Genomic DNA, 19,409 nt, shown 5'->3' on the forward strand with positions numbered 1-19,409 from the left:
TGAAAGGATCACAGGCCCAGATCACACTGAAAATCATGGGATCACCCAGTTGTAACATGCACACTCAGGAAGCCACATACCCAAACTCAGTCCTGTGTCGGTAAGGTTTTCTACTTAAAGGGGGGAGAAAAGATTAGAAGTTAATCTAGAGCCAGGGCATGATGCATCTAACCAGTGCATAGCAAAAAAAAAAAAAAAAGTTACCTTTTATTTTTGGTTGGTATTGCAGGGCTTATTCAGATTTGGGGGGTGGTTATCTTGGCTTAGGTTGGTGGGTTGATCCTACCTAGGGATCCATACTGTTTCCTCCTGTATCCCCTGTTTCTTATCATAGTCACTTTCTTTGCTAGGACAAGACTTGAGTTTTTAAGCGTAAAGGGCAAAAAGGCAGGGTGACAATGGGTAAGAGTCAACCTCCCTTGGCAAGCTGTTGTCTACTTCTCTGGTACCATCTTCCTCATTATGAAGCCTGCCATCAGCCTTCTGCTCCCACCTGCTCTACCATCATGCTTTGCTTCTTCCTTTTCCATTGTGGCTTGGCCCTACTGGACAAACTCCTCTGCTATGCCAGTCTATTTTCTCTGCTCAAGTATTATGACTTCCCCCAAAGTTGCTATTAGGAATAAGTAGGGTGAGCTTAGTGTTCTGAATGGGGCCCAGCCATTGAAATTAAAGTCCCACAGCCTACTGGGGATCTCCAAGTTCACGGTCCCCTGTGAGTACATCTTCCCCGAGCAGTCTCTGGACTCCTATAGGTTCTCACTGATCTTCTTTCTCTCAGCCATGTCCTCCATGTAAAGAAGTTTCTGTCTATATACACCCTCTTTTCTGGTGGTTTTCTGAAACTTGCAAAGCAGCTGTGTGTGTGTGTGTGTGTGTGTGTGTGTGTGCACACATGCCTGCCTGCCTGTCCCCATTCCCCCTGATTTCCTGTCTATTTGTAGTGTTAGTTCAGCTTCACACTGGAAGCCCATGTGTGACAGGTAGTGACACACAGAGAGAGCCTATGTCTATAAAGCCCATCATAGGAATCATGTCTCTAGGTGAGCCCTGGCCATGTGTGAGGTACCAGCAGAGAGTAAGAATTCACTCTTGGGGCTTTTGGCATACCCAGGCACAAGACCTGAGGCTGCAGCATAAGTTTTCACTCACCAGCCTTCTCCTGTCCTGTGGCCAGAGTCCGTCTGATTCCCTAGGAGCCGTAATACCTGTACACCTTCTTTACCACCTTACAGTGCCACATCCAGCCTGCCCAGCTTTTGAGATGAGCCTGACCCTCAGCTGCCCTGGCTACTGTGAAAGTAAACGGTCACGAGGACAGTGTCCCCAAGGGTGTGGACTGTTCGTGTTCCGGCTGGCCACCACCAGCTCTTAAGTTCATAGCTCTTAAGTAGCTCTTCTTGTCAGATAGCCTGCCCAGGCCTCCCTGGTGAACTGAATAGGGGGAGCAGTGTATGGTTTGAGATTTTTGGAGGGCAGGTTCCCACTTAGGGAGAATTTCATGCTTCTACTCCCCATGGCCTGGGTCCCAGCAAAGAACAACTTAGTATTTGAGTTTTCTGGGTTATGGTGCCCAGAGACCTTGTTCGTTTTTATCTTAAGCTCTAGCCGTCTCTTCTCTGGCTCTGATGAAACACTTTTGTTCCTCAAGCTCCAGGAGCTCAAAGGGCTGGCCCAGCAAGCTTGTCACCAGCAAGCCACCTGGCTAGGTTGTCTAAGCTGGAATGTCACTTTCACAGTCACCATAAACATGCGTGAGCCACATGGGCCCAAACAGCCACATGCTCCTACCACATAGCTGGAGGTACTTGTGTGCTGTGGTGTTGGTTGCTGGGCAAAGCCCACGGAGAGCTAGGCCATAGAGTGGAACTTTCTCCAGAGTGGCCCAGCTTGGTGGCTTCTCTGGAGGAAGAGTCTACCTTTCCTTGCTTTCTCTCCAGCATTTTGACAACAGCATAAGTGAACACAGTGCTACAACCCAAGTTTTTCACTCCTGGCTGGCCTCTTTTCAGGGACTAAATTGTTTCATCTTGGAAACAATGGGGTGAGCCCATTAATGAAGACAAAGAAAGTTCCAGAGACTGGGATAGGTGAATTTCCAGCTAAGGCTTTTGTGTTGTAAAAAAACAAAGCAGCTTGACCAAACAAGCTGAGAACTTAAGTACCAAGGAAGAAAAACTCTGAAGACCATGTCACCTTAACAGTTATACCTTTCTGTGATGTCTAAGGCAGGAAGATGTGCTTAGGACACCATCCTACCAATTTAGGCAGCACCCACCAAGGTCTGCAGAGACAGACCATGCTCAGTAGGTTTGAGGTTTACCGAAGATAGGGCCAAAGCATCTGCTAACTAAAGAGCCAGGGGGCTAGCAATGAGACTTTCAGAGAGAAATATTGAGGTGATTTGCGGACTAGAAGACAGAGTATTCCTCAGCAGGGACTCAGCCAGGTGAGGGCAGCCTGTGGACAACTAGAGTACAGATACCAAAGATAGTGTGGGATGGACAGAGCTAGAGAAGGTTATGTTCAGCCTAAACACAGATATAGGGTATTTCCAAACAGAGATCATGAGGTAGTTCCTAAAGAAGAACAATGAGACAGCTGGGGAAAATGGAGACAGGCTTGCTCTCAAAGGTGGCCCATCATAGCCAGCTGATGAGAACCTAGCAGAAAAGACTCCTGAGGTGTCTTCTAGGAGGACTCATGCCGAGAAGATGAGGGAGTGCTGCTTGCTCAGAGCCTCCATGGAGTCCTTGGGGACTAGCCAGAGTGAGCAGAGATAGGGCAACACAACACGCAAAAGGAAATTGCGCACAGATACAGACAGCTGCAATGTCCAGGAAAAGCAGGACACTTCAGAAGGTCAGGAATGCTTAACACAAAGACCTTGCTACCTGGATGGGCTGGCTCAGGAGCTGCATCTTCCACTGGCATCTGGCTGCACCGAGGATGCTGGTTAACTGCTTTTGAGGTGTTCTGAAGCCTCAAGTGCAAACACAAACAAGTCCAGCCCGAAGAACAAGCACTCATTTGCACATCTGGGCGCACCTGGAACAACAGCCTGGTATTTTCTAGCTCTATTTTTAACTTTGGTTGTTGGGTGCAATCTTCTCTTATTTCAAAGTCCAGTTAAAGCATGGACTGCTTTCGTAGGCAGCATGTTAGGTGGGATAGACACACAGGCCACTCTTCAGTGGTCCTCCAGTCTTATGAAGAAAAGCCAGGAGAGCTTAGGTTTACAGCAGTTCGATTGCTTAAGAACGTGAGATTGGCTTAGGCTGGTAACAAGTGACTGTTACCGTGTGATGTTCCAAAGCCGCAGAGTCAAGTGCCTGCAGTACTGGTCTCCCCTTCAGCACTCAGTGACCACCTAACCGGGCGCTATTCCTCATCAACCCTATACAATAACATCTACTAAGAAATCTGCCCAAAAGGCACCACTAGACAGACCATGGGCTGACTGGTTTATAAAACGGGAATAAGAACTGAGGGCTTTGTCTCCCAGATGGCAAGCACGCAGAGCACAATGCTCTGAGACAGGTGCCATGCCCAGCTCTTGTCCTATGAGTTGCGTTCAGTGGCCCAGGCTGTTAGAGCTTAAGGGGTAACGGGTAATTGGATGGGGAGCTGTATCCCTGTCAGCCCAGAGCAACCAAAAGCGTGTGTCAGTTGGCAACTTCCTCCAGGCCTTCAAGCCTCAGTTGCAAGTTTTAGTTTTGAATTACGTATGGTTTTATTTTATCGTTGTTGGCAAACTAAGAATAGAGCAAAGACAGACTTGAAGTTCAACAACTGGCCAGGTTTATGTGTAAACCATTCTAGAGAGAAGATACTTAGGGAGGAAAGGGAAAAGGAAATGGTCAGTTATATTCTTTCAGCAAGTTTATAACACACACCAGGCATGGTGCCAGGAATAAAGAATAAATGAGACATCAGGCATCCTTTCCTTAGGGAGCCCATAAGGTGTATATAATATTCTCTCTCTCTGGTTTTACTGTATTGTAATAAATAACTATTCAGTTATATGCCACATGCTTCCATAAAGATGAAGAAGTTAGATGAAAGAAGTTGAAAAGCCACCTCCAGGGTAGTGGAGAGAGGCCTTAAAATAATTTTGAGAATGAGAGAGTCATTGCAGACAAAGGAATAGTGTATGTACCTATCCTGTTTTAAGAGGCCCTGCAGCTGGGGCTGAGGCTGAAAGGACAGGGATGGGGGCCACAGAGAGCCAGTGTGAGAGGAGGGGGCAGGATCATTTCCCAGATGTTGTTCCTGAACTAGCCTGCTCTGGGTCAAGGGCAAGATGGAATGCTCACGGGGTTTTCTCTTTCTTTCTTTCTTTCTTTCTTTCTTTCTTTCTTTCTTTCTTTCTTTCTCTCTCTCTTTTCTTTCTTTCTCTCTATCACTCTTTCTTTCTCTTTCTTTTCTTTTTTCTCTTTCTCTCTCTTTTCTCTTTCTCTCTTTTTCTCTTTCTCTCTTTTTTCTCTCTCTTTCTCCCTTTCTCTCTCTCTCTCTTTCTTTCTTTCTTTTCTTTCTCCCTATAGTGCATAGTGTGCCAGAGGGATTGGGGTTTCACTTCTTAGCACATCTGATAACAGCTGCTGACAGTTCAGACCCCTGATCCAGATCTAGGAATCTGAAGGTAGGAACGTCTCTGATTTCTCATAGGATACCTTGGAAGAATCGATGATACTCTCCCATCTAACACCTTTTATTTATAAATAGAAACTTGAAGAACACAAGGTCAATAACCACAGAACATAAGTTCTAGTGTCAAAAAAAAAAATTAGCCATCTTAGCTGGGTAAGACTTCTCTCTTTCAAAAGTTTTTTTCTAAAACTATGCAGGTGTCTCTAGGAGAAGCAGGTTCTAATTACGTTACTCTGCAAATGGCCATTGGTTAGAGCCCCCCCCCACCCTGATGCCTAGCAAGCTCAGTAGTCCAGCACGTTCACTCATCTAAATGCCTCTCAGCTGGCTCTAGATCTCTGGTGAGTGACATGCAATTCCTCAGAGCAGGCTCACTAAAGACATGATTATAGAAACTTTTTGGCCTCCTGTGTCTCTCCAGTTTCCCTGCCTCTAATATGCCTAAAAGGAGCTAGACAGATATTAGTGTTAAGGTTTGATAGTCCCTCGCCTTGTTATCTATCACCATCAGGGCTCAGAGTTGGTGTCCCTGACTGAGAAGACATTAACCCATGTCTAGGCCCTGGCCTGTGCTCTTTGCAGCATCCTCACTTAGGGTACCTGGCTCTCAGGAAACTGAACTGGCCACAGGTGAGTCTTCTAGCACCCCACCTTGAGGACAAGCTCAAGTCTTCCTTGGAAGAAGCTATTTTTCAGAGCTGATTAACAGCACCTGGCTGGGCCTACTGGTTTCCATCTATACTAGGGACTCTAACAGTCAAAACAACCACCAGAAGAGAGCCTCATAAATGGAAAGGAGATAAGGGATGAGGAGGGTCCTGCAGAAAGGTGCCCAGGTGAAGTTCTCTCTCTTGCCACGTCTCCTAAGCTTTACCCAAATATATAAGAAGGATATTTTCTTGGGGAACAAGGCTTCTCTTGAGTTGGTTTATTCAGGATCATCATCCAAAACTCAGGCTTCCATGCCATAATATGCTAAAGACTAGAGATGGCTCCATGGTTAAGAACACCGGTTGATTTTCCCAGAGTTGCGTTTAATTCTCAACATGGTGTCTCACAACCATTTACAAATACAGTTTCACGGAATCCAACACCCTATTCTGATCTCATGGGATACAAGGCATGCACATAGTACACAGACATACATGCAGGCAAAATACCCACACACTTATAAAATAAAAATAAAAATTTAATTAAAAACAAATATCAGAGCATGTGATATTCAACTTTAGAATCCTATACTAATGGGGGGAAAACCAGTCCTAAGCCTACAAAGTCACTGACCAATCCCTGGGGGACAGTGTTTCTCAGTGGGACCAGTTTGCTCCTTCTCCCTAGAGAACTGGGCAATGTCTAGAGAGATTTTTTGAATGTCACAAGTGGGAACATGCCACTGGCATCTAATAGGTGAGGATGAGGGACCCTTGCTACTGCTATGGGGCACAGGGAAGCCTCCACTATAAGAACTGTCCTGCCCCATGTGTCAGTAGTGCCAGGGCTGAGAAACCCTACACTAGGCCACATTGAAGTACAAGCCCCTTACAGGCAGAAAGCAGGCTCTATACTTCTTTTATAAGAGTGTTCTAAGAAAGTAGCAGAGGTGAGTTAAATGGTTCAGTCCTATTTGTTCAATTTAATTAAATCTTGAAACACACACACACACACACACACACACACACACATTTTCTCTCCTGGAGATTCCCTTTATTTTCTGTTCTTGCAAAAATGTTTGGGTTTCTTAGCTCTTATTAATTTCCAAAGGAAACTCTACAAAATAGAGCCTAATTGTAAACAAGCCTCCATGGGAGAGTCTACAAATAACTGAACCCAAATCACTGAGGGGCTGTGTGTTCAGACAGCCTCACACTATAAACCTGGAACTGCATGTTAGCCAGACCTGCTCCAGCTTGGCTGTGAGAGGCCCTCGTGAATCTAGGCATCTGTGGGCAGAGGAGGATGGGAGCTGAGCCTAGGGGATGCTTCTTCATCTTGCCTCAGGGCATAGCTTTGTTTGCTGCCTGTGTCTTAGAGTGTGAGGAAGAGGAGTAGTTTGGCCAAGTTTCTATAATCAGTGTCTAGTGTCTTCTCCAAGCAGAAAGCTGAGCCTAACCTCACGGAAGCCACAGCTCTGGCTAAGCCATGCAGGAGGGCCTGTGGCAAAGCTGCATTTGGGCTTTGATCTTCACGTCCTAAGCCAGGAATTAGTCTTCAAGCTTCTGTCTAGAGCCTTGTCAATCTACTGCAGCAGGACTTGCAGGATTTACCAAAGCACTTAGCTACAAACCTGCCTATAGGGTCCGGCCTAGAAGCAGCTGCTTAGACCTGAGCCCATCTAAGAAGATGGCTAATTAGCGCCAATGCCACAGTCCATCGGTACAAGTGGGGGTTACTTTTAGTTGTCATAATCAAATTCCTGCATGGTTTCTTCTGATCCTCTGTAACTGCCCCCAAACACTGACCCTGCAATGTAAAGTTAGGATTGGCGGTTATTAGTATACATTTTGAACCATAATATGTTGGCACTGAAAGGATGTCAGAGCAGGTCTCCAGCCTGGCAATCCGTGGCCAAGGAAACCAACGACAAAGAAGGGTGTGCTCTGTTCACACCCTACAGCCAGGAGAAAATAAAGCAATGCCTTGAACTGAAGTCTCCTGACCCCAGGAAAAGCATCTTTCAAGAATGTATACAGACTTCTATGTGAAACAGCTCTTATAACCCTTGAGCCATAAGCAAACTCTTCCCTGATTTCTGTGGATGATTATCTTTATCTCTAGGCTTTTTAATTTAAGAACTGAAGTAATTCCATACCAGGTATGGTGCCTCATGCCTACAGTTCCAACCTCTTGAGAGGCTGATGAGGTCAAGGCCAGCCTGGACCTCCATAGTGAGTTGCAAGGCAGCCTGACATACAGGAGACCTTGTCTCAGGGATACAGAGAACTGAAGCAGTTTTGTTCAATACTACATAGTCCACGTAGAAGAATGGGGAAAGAAGAATGCTGTGCCTAGACTAGAGGGCAAATGAAAACATCCCAGGCATACAAGTCATTCCCGAGAAACCAAGTGGATTGCCACAGCCTTACACATTCCAGGATATAGGAAACCATCTGTTCCCGGATAGTGTTTCAGACTCAGAAACAGAAGAGAATGGGAATGACCTTAAGTGAGGGGTATCTGGAGAGGAGAATATGGGACACAGATCTTCAGGCATGAGGGTGACCCACAGAGATAGTCTACAGACATAATGCTGGCCATGCCAAAGGGTCAGTTGGGAAGGGCAGATTTCTTATGCCTCTGGTAAGGGCTTTGAAATACAGTCTTCACTGGCTGGTGACTAAGCTGAGCAAGTGACAATTACAATCTCCCATAGTAAGGGAGCATCAACAAACAGCACCAGGCTCCTCTGACAGATGGGCTTACAGATTATTTTAATCCTATTGATTCTATTGTTTGGCCCTATTGATCCATGAGTGACATAAGGAGGTGAGGGGGGCATGTCTGCCGACTCACTCTGCTTTTGACCATCCCAGATCCCCAAATTTAGCAAAGCTCAGGAAGGTGTGGTGAGAAAGTGATCTTGGAGGTTTGAACATGGGTGTGGATGGCAACATGCCCCACCCTCACCCCCACTGTCAGTGTACTGATGGAGGACTGAGCAAGTGAAACGTTAACTTTCTCAAGTTATAGTTACAGACCTAGAAGGAACAGTACGTTGCTAGCAGTTGGAATAAACAAAACTATTACGCTTTATTCAACTGGGAGTGTGTTCACTGGTATAAGCTCCAAGATTAAAACAAAAACAAACAAGCAAAACAAACAAACAAACAAAAAAAAGCTGTGACCCAGAGTGCTTTCTTGCCTAATGGGTCCTGCTACATTAGACGTTGAGCTGCTGTGGCCATGAACGTGGATTATACCCTGATCTTACAGAGAAGCATCTGTGGGTGCTTGTAGTGTGTAATCATCTCTCTAGGCCGAGGGCAGGGCTTATGTAGCCTTTGATGCCAAGAAGTTAGAAGCTTCTCCTCATGCAGAGGATTCCATGTGTCTTAGGATAACACATATCCTTTAGGGCAAAGAAGTCCCCAGGAGCATCTCATCCCCACCTGTGACTCCCAGACTTGATAAGAGCTCTGGTCAATATACCTCGGGGACCCCTGGCCTGGGCTTCTTTGCAAGGACTTGAGGACATGGCAAGCACGGGAGGAAAACTACAGCAGCCCACACACCAAAGCTCCTGGGTCTGCTCTGGTTCCTTGGCAGCATGTGACTCAGCCAGCCTCCTAAGGGCACTGTCTCCTTGGTAGGAAATGGACGCCTCCCTCTCCCACCCCGCCCCGCATCTTTCTCACCTTGTCGGAAGGAGATATACACCAGCCTCTCATCAAATTTCTGGACCCGACGGAAGTTGTTGACCATTTCTCTGGGGGTGGGATCATCCATGTGTGTGAAATACAGAGCCGTCTCCAAAGCCAGCAGCTGAGGGAAAGTGAAAAAAGGCACCATGAGCCGATGATGCTCAGTGGCCTGTCCTGCTGGGGAGAGGACTTCCAAGAAGCTCCTGGAATCAGCCCATGAGGGGCTTGGCAGAAAGCACTTGACAGCAAAGGGAAAGTCAGAGAATTGCATCTTCATCTGAGGGCCTGCTGAGTTGGGCTGGGCGCATCCCTGCTGTCAAGGTTCCTGATAACCCCAGAATCTGCCCTAAATGAAGGGAAAGCTGAAGAGGAAGATTCCTTAGCCTCTCAGCAAGACCACATGCCTTTCATGACCCTGAATTGGAACACAACTCTTAAAGCTGTAGGGGCTGGGCTCATTTGTATAGTCAAATCAGAATGAAAGACAGAAGGAAGAGGCCCTTCAGTGATCTGACTGCAGGCTCCCTGACATCTTCACACCCCCATGAATATGACACAATCCATTTTCTGGGTTAGGCTGCTGCTGCTTCCCCACACATTTCACCTCTGATTCAGCTCATCCCTTCTCACTTCCACCCACCAGCTGCCATTTATCGGGGCTTCTCGGCTCAGAAGTTCATAGTAAAGAGAATGCATTTGACAGTGAGGGCTGGCTGGGATGATTTGGGTGGGTGATTATTATGTAGCACCATCCAACCTCCTCTATGCTTTTCTTCTTCATGCTTTTAGGCTGTGGGGTAGCAGGATGAGCCTGAGTCAGCTCAGAAGTCAGGTGATCCCGAGAATGGCTTAGAGATGGTTGCTAATGACCTGGCTCCCCAGCCCCCAAACCAGACTGTAAACTCCGAGGGCAGTGACCCTCTCATCTCTGCAATGTGGGGCCCATGTGTTAACCTGGTGTGACCTTATTCTGGCCCAGCAAAGGAGCCAGGCTCTCTCCCACCTAAACACTGACTGCCAGCCAGCCAGCCACCGAGGGGAACATTAGCAAACAGCGTTGCAGCTCTCTTTAAAGAACGGTGGGAAGTGTGTTCATTTTCCTAGCTCAGTGTTTAACTCCTCTTAGAGCTTGCTCTGATTTCTACAGCATTTCCATGGCAGGTCCCATCTGGAGAGGCTCTGAGGAAAGTCTTTGATTAGCACAGCTTATGCCAGGAAGCATACAGACTCTGGCTTGCTACCTGTTCCTGGGAAATCTGCACAGGGTTTCGGAAAACTGTCCAAAGCACGGTAGGGTAGCAAGGAGGTGTGGTCAGGGAGCCTTCGTAGCGGTAGTACTCGCCAGGGCTGTTGGGCAGAAGTTCTTCAATGTTGAAGCCTGGGATGAACACTTGCTGGCCTGGAGAGATAGATGGGGCGTGAGGGTATCAGCCTGACTCCTGATAGGAGGGGCACGGCTAGACACAGTCACTGAGCTTAAACACTCAGATTCAGGCACAGTGAGTGTGCACAGTGAGTGTGCCATCTGACCCAGCATCACAGCACTGCCCAGCAGCCTGCTGCTCGCAACCTGGCGAACACAGATAGCACCCGCCCCTTACGCTGTTGCTGCTCTTATGGTGGCACAGGTGTGACCACATCCTCTGTAGCAGTGAACAAAGAAGTAGCCAAGTGCCCCTCACCTTTGTACTTCACATATTGAAGATGACTGAAGATCTTGTCATATGACGGGTTGGCAGAGCCTATCTGCAACAGAGACCAGGCAGGTTGAGCAGGGACAGAACAAGATAGGCTCCGCCTACACTGACAGTTACCATCAGAGGGCTGGGCTGGGGCCCTTCCCCAAAGAGCTGCCTTACAAAGAAAATTCTGCCCCATCACCAGATTGTTGAGTGTTAATATGGTGGTCTTGACCTTTGGCAGCAAATGATGTCTCATTTTCAGCTTGAGTGTTCTAATATATAGGTTGTGTTCTGGTTGTCCGACCTTAGCCTCAAGACTACAACCAGTCCATTTCACCTGGAACTTAGGGGAACTTTGAGTTCACAGACTCCAAGCTGGATAAGTAAGCACACTGGGAAATGGGAACATGCTGTCTCATTGGAGAAAACAAAGCAAGCTTATCAGCAGTTATTTCTTTCTCAAACTGCCCCTAACCCTGGCCAAGGTTTTGAGATAATAATCTTAGTATGTAGCCCATGCTGACCTCAAACTCTCAGTGGTCCTCCTGTCTCAACCTGTAACCTGCTGGGATTATAAGCATGCACCACAATGCCAGGATCCATTCTTGTTTTCTAAGATTAAATAATTCATTGCAGAATGGATTAAATAATTCATTACAGAATGGAGCTTGGATGCTAGGTGTTGTATCAGTGGTGGACGCACCTGATGGAACAGCATAAGGATCCCCACACCCCACAGGCCCTCCCCAGACCATGCAACAGGGACAGAGTCAGGGACTCATATTTCTCATGTCACAAAAGATACGTCTTCTTCAGCTGGCTAGAGACAGCGAAAGCTTCCTCTGAGGAAAGAGAGAAGCCTTAAGGAATAACCCCTACTCTAAGGGGCAATGCATGGCCATCCAGGAGCAGCTCACTATATGGACTGCTGTGCACGGAACACACGCCTCGTCCTGATAGCTTCCCGGCCACAGACTTTATGTCAGAAGCCCTTTGAACAGATCATACCTCAATGAGAACAGCAAGGACAGCAAGGCCTTCTGGCTTGTCACTGGCGGTGCTGAAGTCAGGGTACAGGTCAGAGTTGTAATGGACAATGTGCAGCTGCAACAGGAGAGAAGGACAGATGAGGGGACAAGCAACTCACAGGAACCTTTTTCTGCAGGAGAAAGAGAGAGAGAGAGAGAGAGAGACATCTGCCATGCCCCTCCCCCCCCAAAGAACTGATCCCTTACTATCTATCTCCAGTCCAGTTCCAGCAGGGCACATCCTATCTTATTCATTGACCCCTCATGTCTGATAAGGTACCTGGAAATTAGCAGCGATACATCAGACATGAATGAATGAATGAATGAATGAATGAATGGGTTTTTATTTTAACCATGAAAAGGTTTGGATGCTTTGGGGTTCTTCTCCCTTTGATCTTTTTTTTTTCTGGAGCCTGAGGCCAAGTGGTCTCCTGTAAATTGGCATCTCTATACTTGGTCTGGAAGCAGCAGGGGTGGGGCAGGAAACCAGTTGCCAGCTACAACTTAATCATAATTGATAATGCACAACCACTGGTGTTTATCCCTCAGGCAGATGAAATCACCGCACAGCTTTTACCAGCTCGGTCCTTAAGTCAGATTTTAAGAGTCCATGGAACAAGAATGACTTTCCACAAATGTAGACTTTTATCTTCTCAAAATGCAATTCTAAATGATGGTGGCTTTAATCAGATCAGACACTAATTATTAAGGCAAGGAGAAGTTTTTGAGAGGTCTCAGATTTAGAAAGTCTAGGCACATGTTATGACTACTGTTATTAGAAACTCTGGTGATGTTTAAACATGACTTTTAATCCTAAAGAGAGGATTACCCAGCCTTCGCAAGGCTTTGTTGTAGATAGCTCTAAATCAAACACATGCGTTTTCATCCCATGCTCCTGAGGCTATTGCATATCCAGATCTTTATCTAGATTTCTTTTTTTCCTAGTCGCTCTTCATCGCCATCATCTAAAGGAATTCAGCATAAGCTCTACTCTTTAATGTCATTGCACCACCCTCTTGCTGTTTTTCATTTTACTTTCTTATGTGTCTGCATGTGTTGCCTGCATGTGTATCTGTGTACCACGTGCATGCCTGGTTCCAGTGGAAGCCAGAGGAGGGTGTTGGTTAGAGTTACTTTACAGATGGTTGTGAAATGCCAGGTAAGGGCTGGGAATGGAACCAGGATCGCTTTGGGGGTGGTGGGCAGAATCTCACTGTGTAGCTTAAGCTGGCCTTGTGCTTGAAATCCTCTTGCCTCTTGCCTCGGCCTCTTGAGTGCTAGGGTTACAGGCATATGCCACATCTGACTCTCACGTTATTTCTTCTAAGCGATCTCCTGTTAAGGCTTCCTTAGGGGCCCTCGTTTCACTACCTTTCCACATAAAGGATGGCCTACCGCATGGCCCACGCCATCTTGGAAGGGCTTGGAGAAACAGTAGACTTCTATTTGTCTACATTACCCAAGATCTTTATTGCTTGACCTTTGACCCTGTGGTCTGCTTCAGCTCTGAATGTATTCAGACTGAGTTTAGAAAGAGGTTAAAAACTAATCTAATTCCCAGTGAGGGGCTTTAGAGTCTTCTGTAGTTCCCACTCAATAGAACCACTACCCCAAAGAGATTTTCTACACAGAATCTGACAGGCAGCAGCACCTGACGCTTTCTCAACGCTACTAGCAACCGTGGCCCATCAGGCTTGGTCTAATGATTAGCTCAAGCGCAGAGCATGCAGTAATTAGTAATAGTTTTTAAGATTTTATTTTTATTTATCTAGGCATAGTGGCACATGCCTTCAATTCCAGCACTCAAGAGACAGAAGCAGGCAGATTTCTGTGAGTTCAAGACCAGCCTGCTCTACATAGTAAGATTTAGGGCTGCAAAGTAAGATTTTTGTCTCAAATGTTAAAAAGATTGTGTGTGTGTGTGTGTGTGTGTGTGTGTGTGTGTGTGTGTGTGTGTTTGAACAGGTAAATGCAATGTCTGAGGAAACTATAAGGAGGCATCAGCTCCCCTGGAGATAGTTATAGGCACTTGTGAGCTCCCAAAATGGGTGCTGGGAACCCAACTCATGTTCTCGTAAGAGCAGTATGCTCTCTTAATTGCTGAGCCATCTCTCCAGCACCCCAAAAATATTTTTTAAATGCATAAACTCTCCAAACCTACATCCTAGCTGCCACTTTGTTCTCCCAGGGGGAAGCAGAAGCTTCAACATTGCAATTAACTTGCAAGAAATTGCAGTTCTCGAGCTCCCGAGAAGGAAGGGTCTGCTCTGAAATACGTGCGCCTCCAGTCATACCACTCTGTTGGGCCAGAATCACAGCCCCTCCACACTTGTAACAGACCCGTAATTAGCTTGAGACATCGGGCAGTTCAGCAGTTGCGAGCAGAGGAGGGAATGGTTGCACCATTGTTTACCACGGGACCTGCTGGCTGATCAACAGCATTATCTTGTCCCGCTCATTTCCCAGTACATACTCAGAGCCACACCCCCAACTCAGACCTTATCCTACCCTGTCACATTCTGCTTCTCTTCTCACTCTCTTTTGGCACTTTAGGTTAGAAGCTCGGGGTGACATGGCACAGTGCTGTGCCCACACCCCAAACCATGTTTTAGAGAATCTCTGACCATAGTGATGCCCTACACATCTTAATGCCCATCACTCCTTCATCTATGGCGAATGACAGGGACAGCCCTGGGTCAGTGTCCTCATATTCCCAAGTACAATGATATGGGAAAGGCATTTGTAAACAGCACGAGGTGTGAAGACCAAAAAGCACAGAGGAGCAACGAGCCTGGCAGTGATTAAGCAGTGAGCCGTGGCAGCCAGGCAAACTGTGAGGTCCTGTCGGCACACAGCAGAGGCATGCCTAGAGAAGGGCCGCATGCATCCCATCTGCAAGGCCAGCCTTCTCAACAGCCTCACACAGTGCGAGAAACAGGCAAACTCAGCATGCTCCAGCAAGGACGGGACAAGGACACCCGGAGAAGTGCAGGGCAGTGAGACCTTCCCGTCCAGCGGACAGGAGGATGGTGGGGACAGTGAAGGCCGCCATGGAGAGGGAGCCAATGCCAGGTTCTCCCTACCACACCGGCCACTCACTCACCTCAGCAGCAAAGTGCTTCCCGCTCACGGTGTGCTCAGAGCCGTGGGGGTCATTGCGGTTCCCCCAGTGCAAGTGCAGCTGTTCCGCCCTGTACTGGTGGGGCTGGAGGCCCTCGAGGTACATGTCCAAGTTCAGATTCAGTCTCACTGTGAGGAATGGAAGAGCACCCTTCAGAGCCCTGGCCAGCTGAAGCCTGCCAGATCAACCCTGCTAGAAAGCAGGTAGGCAGGCAACTCCCGCACAGGTACAGGAGCCACAGGAGCAAGTTGCAGACAAGAACCCTGGTGCCTCCAGGTCAGAGACATGGCTTCTTTCTCAGTGCAACTCCACTGGCACCAGAGCCTTCATGAGTCTCCCTGGAAAGCATCAAGCCTAGGCCAATGGCGGGTGTTTCTTTACATATCCATGTATCAGGCTCCTGTCTATGACAGTAAAACCTTCAGGGAAGACCTCTCCAATTTGGAGAATTACAATGGTATTTAAGAAGCACCTATACCAGGCATGGTGGTGCATGCCTTTAATCCCAGCACTCGGGAGGCAGAAGCTGGTGGATCGCTGTGAGTTTGAGGCCAGACTGGTCTACAGAATAAGTCCAGAACAGCCAGGCCTACACAGAGAAACTCTGTTACAAAAACAAAAACAAAACAAAAACAAAAAAAGCATTTACTATACAACAGACTCTGATGTACCCAATCCCTAGTGTTCACTGAACAAATCAGTAGGTCCCACTTCCAAATGACAAATCAAGGAAGTTAAAATTCCTACCTAGTCTGATTACTCATTAGTATCTGTGATGGTTGGTTGTCAACCTAACTACATCTGGAATCAACTAAAACCTAAGCAACTGGGGTGTGTGTGTGTGTGTGTCCACTCTCAGCAATCGAATTGCTGGTGCCCTGAATAGTTAATGATAACCCAGAATTCACCCTAGCATCTTAGTCAACAGACCAATGGGATCAGACCTATCTGCCGCCTCTCTGTCTCTCCCAGAGATGTGCTGCTCAGGAAGAATCACTGGATCCAGGACGTCAGCATCTCTTCCTACCCCACATGTGAGACAGTGGGTCTAGCGTGTCTCACAGCCTCCTCCTAGCCCTTTCTCCTTCAGGGGCCAGGGAGCTGAAAGAGTATCAGAGCTTTCTCTCTAATGTCCCTTCCTTACCTGAATGGCCATCGTTGGTCAGATTCAACAGCTTTTCAACAGACACATTGTAACCTTGGAACTGGAGGGGTGTGAGGCTGGCGTCATACTGGAGGATGTCACTGTGCAGGTCTATCGGGGACTGCAGGAGACCCCCACATGATGGGTACTTCTTGGACCAGTTCTTTTCGCCAGTAGGACCTAGGAAGAGAGACTCGAGCTGAGTTTTCCATGAGGAATTTTTCTCACCGTCTACTCTCTGTTTATACAATGGTTTCTTAGTATTGCTTTCCGTTCCGTTATCTTTCCATAGATAACCCCTCTATTCTACAAGAGGCGAGTCCCCCGGCATCCTGTGGACCTCATCCAAGAGTGGTAAGAGTCCACAGAAGTACTTGATACCTTTTTTTCACTGTAACTTCTATGGGGAAGAAGAGTTGAACAGAGGTAAACTGTTTTTGAAACCTGGGATACCAGCTTATAAAATCAGGCCTAGCAAACACTTCAAAACCACCTGCCATTAAAGTGCTGTGGAGGATGAAAACCTAGAGGAGCCCAGGCCAGAAACTACCAACCTAACCTCCGCTTTATTCCCACGTTGTCATAATACATATCCTCCTTACATGAAAACTAGCGACACCTAATAATATACCATCTGCTTGTTGAGCATCTATTATGAGCCAGAAATTACTCTAGGTCTTGAGGCCACCGGGTTGGACACTACAGGGACCTCCAAGCTCATATTATAGAAAGGAAAATTGATATTCCAGGTTGGTATCTGACTGACCATAGCTCAGGTAGGTCTTTGAGGCTCATGGATTCGAGTGTGATGGTCCTGATAGAAAACCCTGGGGATAAAGACTCCGATGCCCACATCTGGAGTGCAGGATGCAATCCAAAAGGGATGTTTGAAAATATTGAATAATTATAGGCCTGGGGAAACAAAGCCAAGCACGGCAGGGGTTTAACTTGAGGGAAGCCTGGTAATACTATAGTCGAAATATTGTAATCAAAATGACAAGTCCTCAGTGAGGAGAAGCAGGCTTAAAAAAAAAATCATCCAGGGCTCATGCTCCTTGGTAAATACTGGCCAGCAGTCACTCTTCTGTGAATAGAAACACACATTCTATGGGCAGATAAACTCAACCCATGAGTTGTGACCCCTTGGGTCAAAAAACGCTTTCACAGGGGTCACCCCAAACTATGGGAAAACACAGAGATTTACATTATGATCCACAACAGTAACAAAATGACAGTTATCAAGTAGCAATGAAAATAATTTTATGGTTGGGGTTTACTACGTGAAGAACTGTCCTAAAAGGTCTAAGCATTAGGAAGGTTGAGAATCACTGAAAACTATACCACTCCCACAGGAAAACGAATCTTGAAAGAATGTAAATCTGTGTTTAAAAGATTATCTTCCATGGTGATTAAATGGATTTTCAGACTAGTGGCAGACATTTCCCCCAAAAGAACTGAGATTCTGGGAGTCTAAAGGAGGAAAATGTCTCAATTGTGTCCTATGTGGTTTTTATTAGAAGTTAAAGCCACACTAGGTGTTTGGGAGCATGAAAAATGAGCGTGTTAAGGAGAGCAGAGCCAGTGTGGGCAAAGCCTTCAATAGAAACTAAGTGAGAACACTGGACCAGGAATGCCCAGAGAACAAGCCTGCAGGACAAGTGTCCACAGCCAGGTCGAGCTCCCTACCGGAGCTACCACCAACTCTGGTAGAGATGGCAAGGTTGGATACTGTATTCTGGAAGGTCCCTTCTGGCTCCTGGGATCCAAGATTTATGAGGATTGCAGGACTAAGCACCCTCACCCACTGCACCAGGCAAGTTGGGACGGCTTGCTCATGCCTGTTTGTGTCAAGGCAGCTCCAGATGCCCAGTGGGAACCAGCTTCAGAGGTGAAGGCACAGATGCCGGTGTTCCTGGGCTGGCTGGGGTGGAGACGCCACCTGCCCCAGTCCTGGCCTCTGTCCACAGGCAGGCTAGTCATGGGCCCCAGTCATGGGCCCTCATGGCAGCAGGGCCTAAAAAAGCCCTTTCCATCCCTCTGCTTCTTTCCCCATCAGCAGCACGGTTCACTGATTTTAGTAGTTTCAATCCTTCTAAAATCTATAACATTGACATAGCCAAGGGGAGAAGATGAAAGTGTTTTTTGTAGGTGAAATACTGATATGGAGTGATTTGTCTACAGTTAGACTTTAGCTTAATACCACAGTTACCCGGCTTGGATTACAAGGCTTTGGTGCCTTCTCTCTGAAGGTTCATCTGGGAGAGTTTTTTTCTTCCTTCCCTCCCCTACAGTCTCCTTGGAGGCAAGGAGTGTCTCCTTCATCCCCACATTTCCTCCAGTGCCTGGCACACGGCAGATCCTGACATGCTTGCTAACTCTCCCACCTGTCTCTTGCTTGTCTTCTAAGGGTGCTTGATTACCTGTTTGAAGTCCCCACATGCTCTTTTATTTTCCTCAAAAAAGAATTGGAGCCAGTTATGGCAGTTAATGTCTAGAACCTTGGTGCTGCTTCCTTTTCCTGCCCTCCCTCCCTCTCTCCCTCCCCTCTCCCTTCCCCTTTCCTTTCTTTCTCCTTTTTCCTATTCTCTTTCTGTCTCTGTCTCTTTCTCTCTCTCGTGTGTGTGTACAGGTACTCTAGATTACCTGCCCTGTGAGCTTCTGGGGAGATTCTCCTGCCTCTGCCTTCCATCTGAGCATTACAGGTGTGTGCCACCATAGCATGCTTTTTCACATGGGTCCCAGGAATTGAACTTGGGTCCTCAGGCTTTCACATTTAGCACATTTACCCACTGGGCCACTTTGCTGGTCCTCTGTAATCCTAGTCCTTGTGAGGTGGAGGCAGGCGGATCAAGAACTCAAGGCCAGCCTTGGCTACATAGTAAGTTTGAGACCAGCTTGGCTTCCTGAGGCCCTGCCTTAAAAAGAGAGAGAAAAGTTTGAAGACGAGTTTACTCCTTCAGGTTCAGAGTATCTCCCCTTGGCATTTCAGTTCACCGGTGTGAGGCGTGGTTCCAGATGGCTGGGACGGCCTGCTGAAAAGGGAACCTGCTTTCCATCCTATAGTGTGGGATATGGGCTGGCAAATATGACTCCATAGAGTTCGTAGGCTCACCATCACCACCTATGGCTTTTGTCCCCTTGTAGAGAGGGGGACACTGTCATACAGCTTCATGACTTCCTGGCTTGAGAGAGAGACACACGGCTAGGCACCTACACAAGCAGTATCAAGTATGACAGTGGCAGGCTCTTTGCCATCGTCCTCCAGTTTCTTTCCAGCCCATGTGACCTGCAGCCACAGTACACCTGGGGGAGTTACTGAAGGCCACAGTGTCTCACCTGAGTCTCAGCTTTCACAATCTTTTTTTTTTTTTTTCTTAACTCTGAGACAGTGTCTCATGTATCTCAGGCTGACTTTGTCCCTCTGGT

The 19,409-nt window shown here is 47.2% G+C and overlaps 2 protein-coding genes across 7 annotated transcripts in view; one reads left to right on the plus strand and one right to left on the minus strand.

The window, feature by feature from the left end:
* Positions 1-19,409, plus strand: part of Aph1b (aph-1 homolog B, gamma-secretase subunit) — a 58,387-nt gene that overhangs the window by 35,329 nt on the left and 3,649 nt on the right. The window contains exon 6 of the mRNA XM_060384849.1: positions 16,276-16,337. Coding sequence (XP_060240832.1) covers positions 16,276-16,337 — 62 coding nt within the window. The remainder of the gene's footprint in view (positions 1-16,275; positions 16,338-19,409) is intronic.
* Ca12 (carbonic anhydrase 12) overlaps positions 1-19,409 on the minus strand; it is a 51,924-nt gene that overhangs the window by 4,072 nt on the left and 28,443 nt on the right. For 2 of the 6 annotated variants that reach the window (XM_021638332.2, XM_021638334.2), the window contains exons 3-9: positions 15,984-16,163; positions 14,822-14,967; positions 11,699-11,794; positions 10,691-10,754; positions 10,250-10,407; positions 9,003-9,129; positions 81-113 (exon numbers count right to left, since the gene is read on the minus strand). In XM_021638332.2, coding sequence (XP_021494007.1) covers positions 81-113; positions 9,003-9,129; positions 10,250-10,407; positions 10,691-10,754; positions 11,699-11,794; positions 14,822-14,967; positions 15,984-16,163 — 804 coding nt within the window. The remainder of the gene's footprint in view (positions 1-80; positions 114-9,002; positions 9,130-10,249; positions 10,408-10,690; positions 10,755-11,698; positions 11,795-14,821; positions 14,968-15,983; positions 16,164-19,409) is intronic. The other 4 variants (XM_021638333.2, XM_021638336.2, XM_021638335.2 and 1 more) reach the window with 2 other exon arrangements.

Source organism: Meriones unguiculatus, chromosome 6 (genome assembly GCF_030254825.1).
Source record: "Meriones unguiculatus strain TT.TT164.6M chromosome 6, Bangor_MerUng_6.1, whole genome shotgun sequence".
NCBI lineage: Eukaryota > Metazoa > Chordata > Mammalia > Rodentia > Muridae > Meriones > Meriones unguiculatus.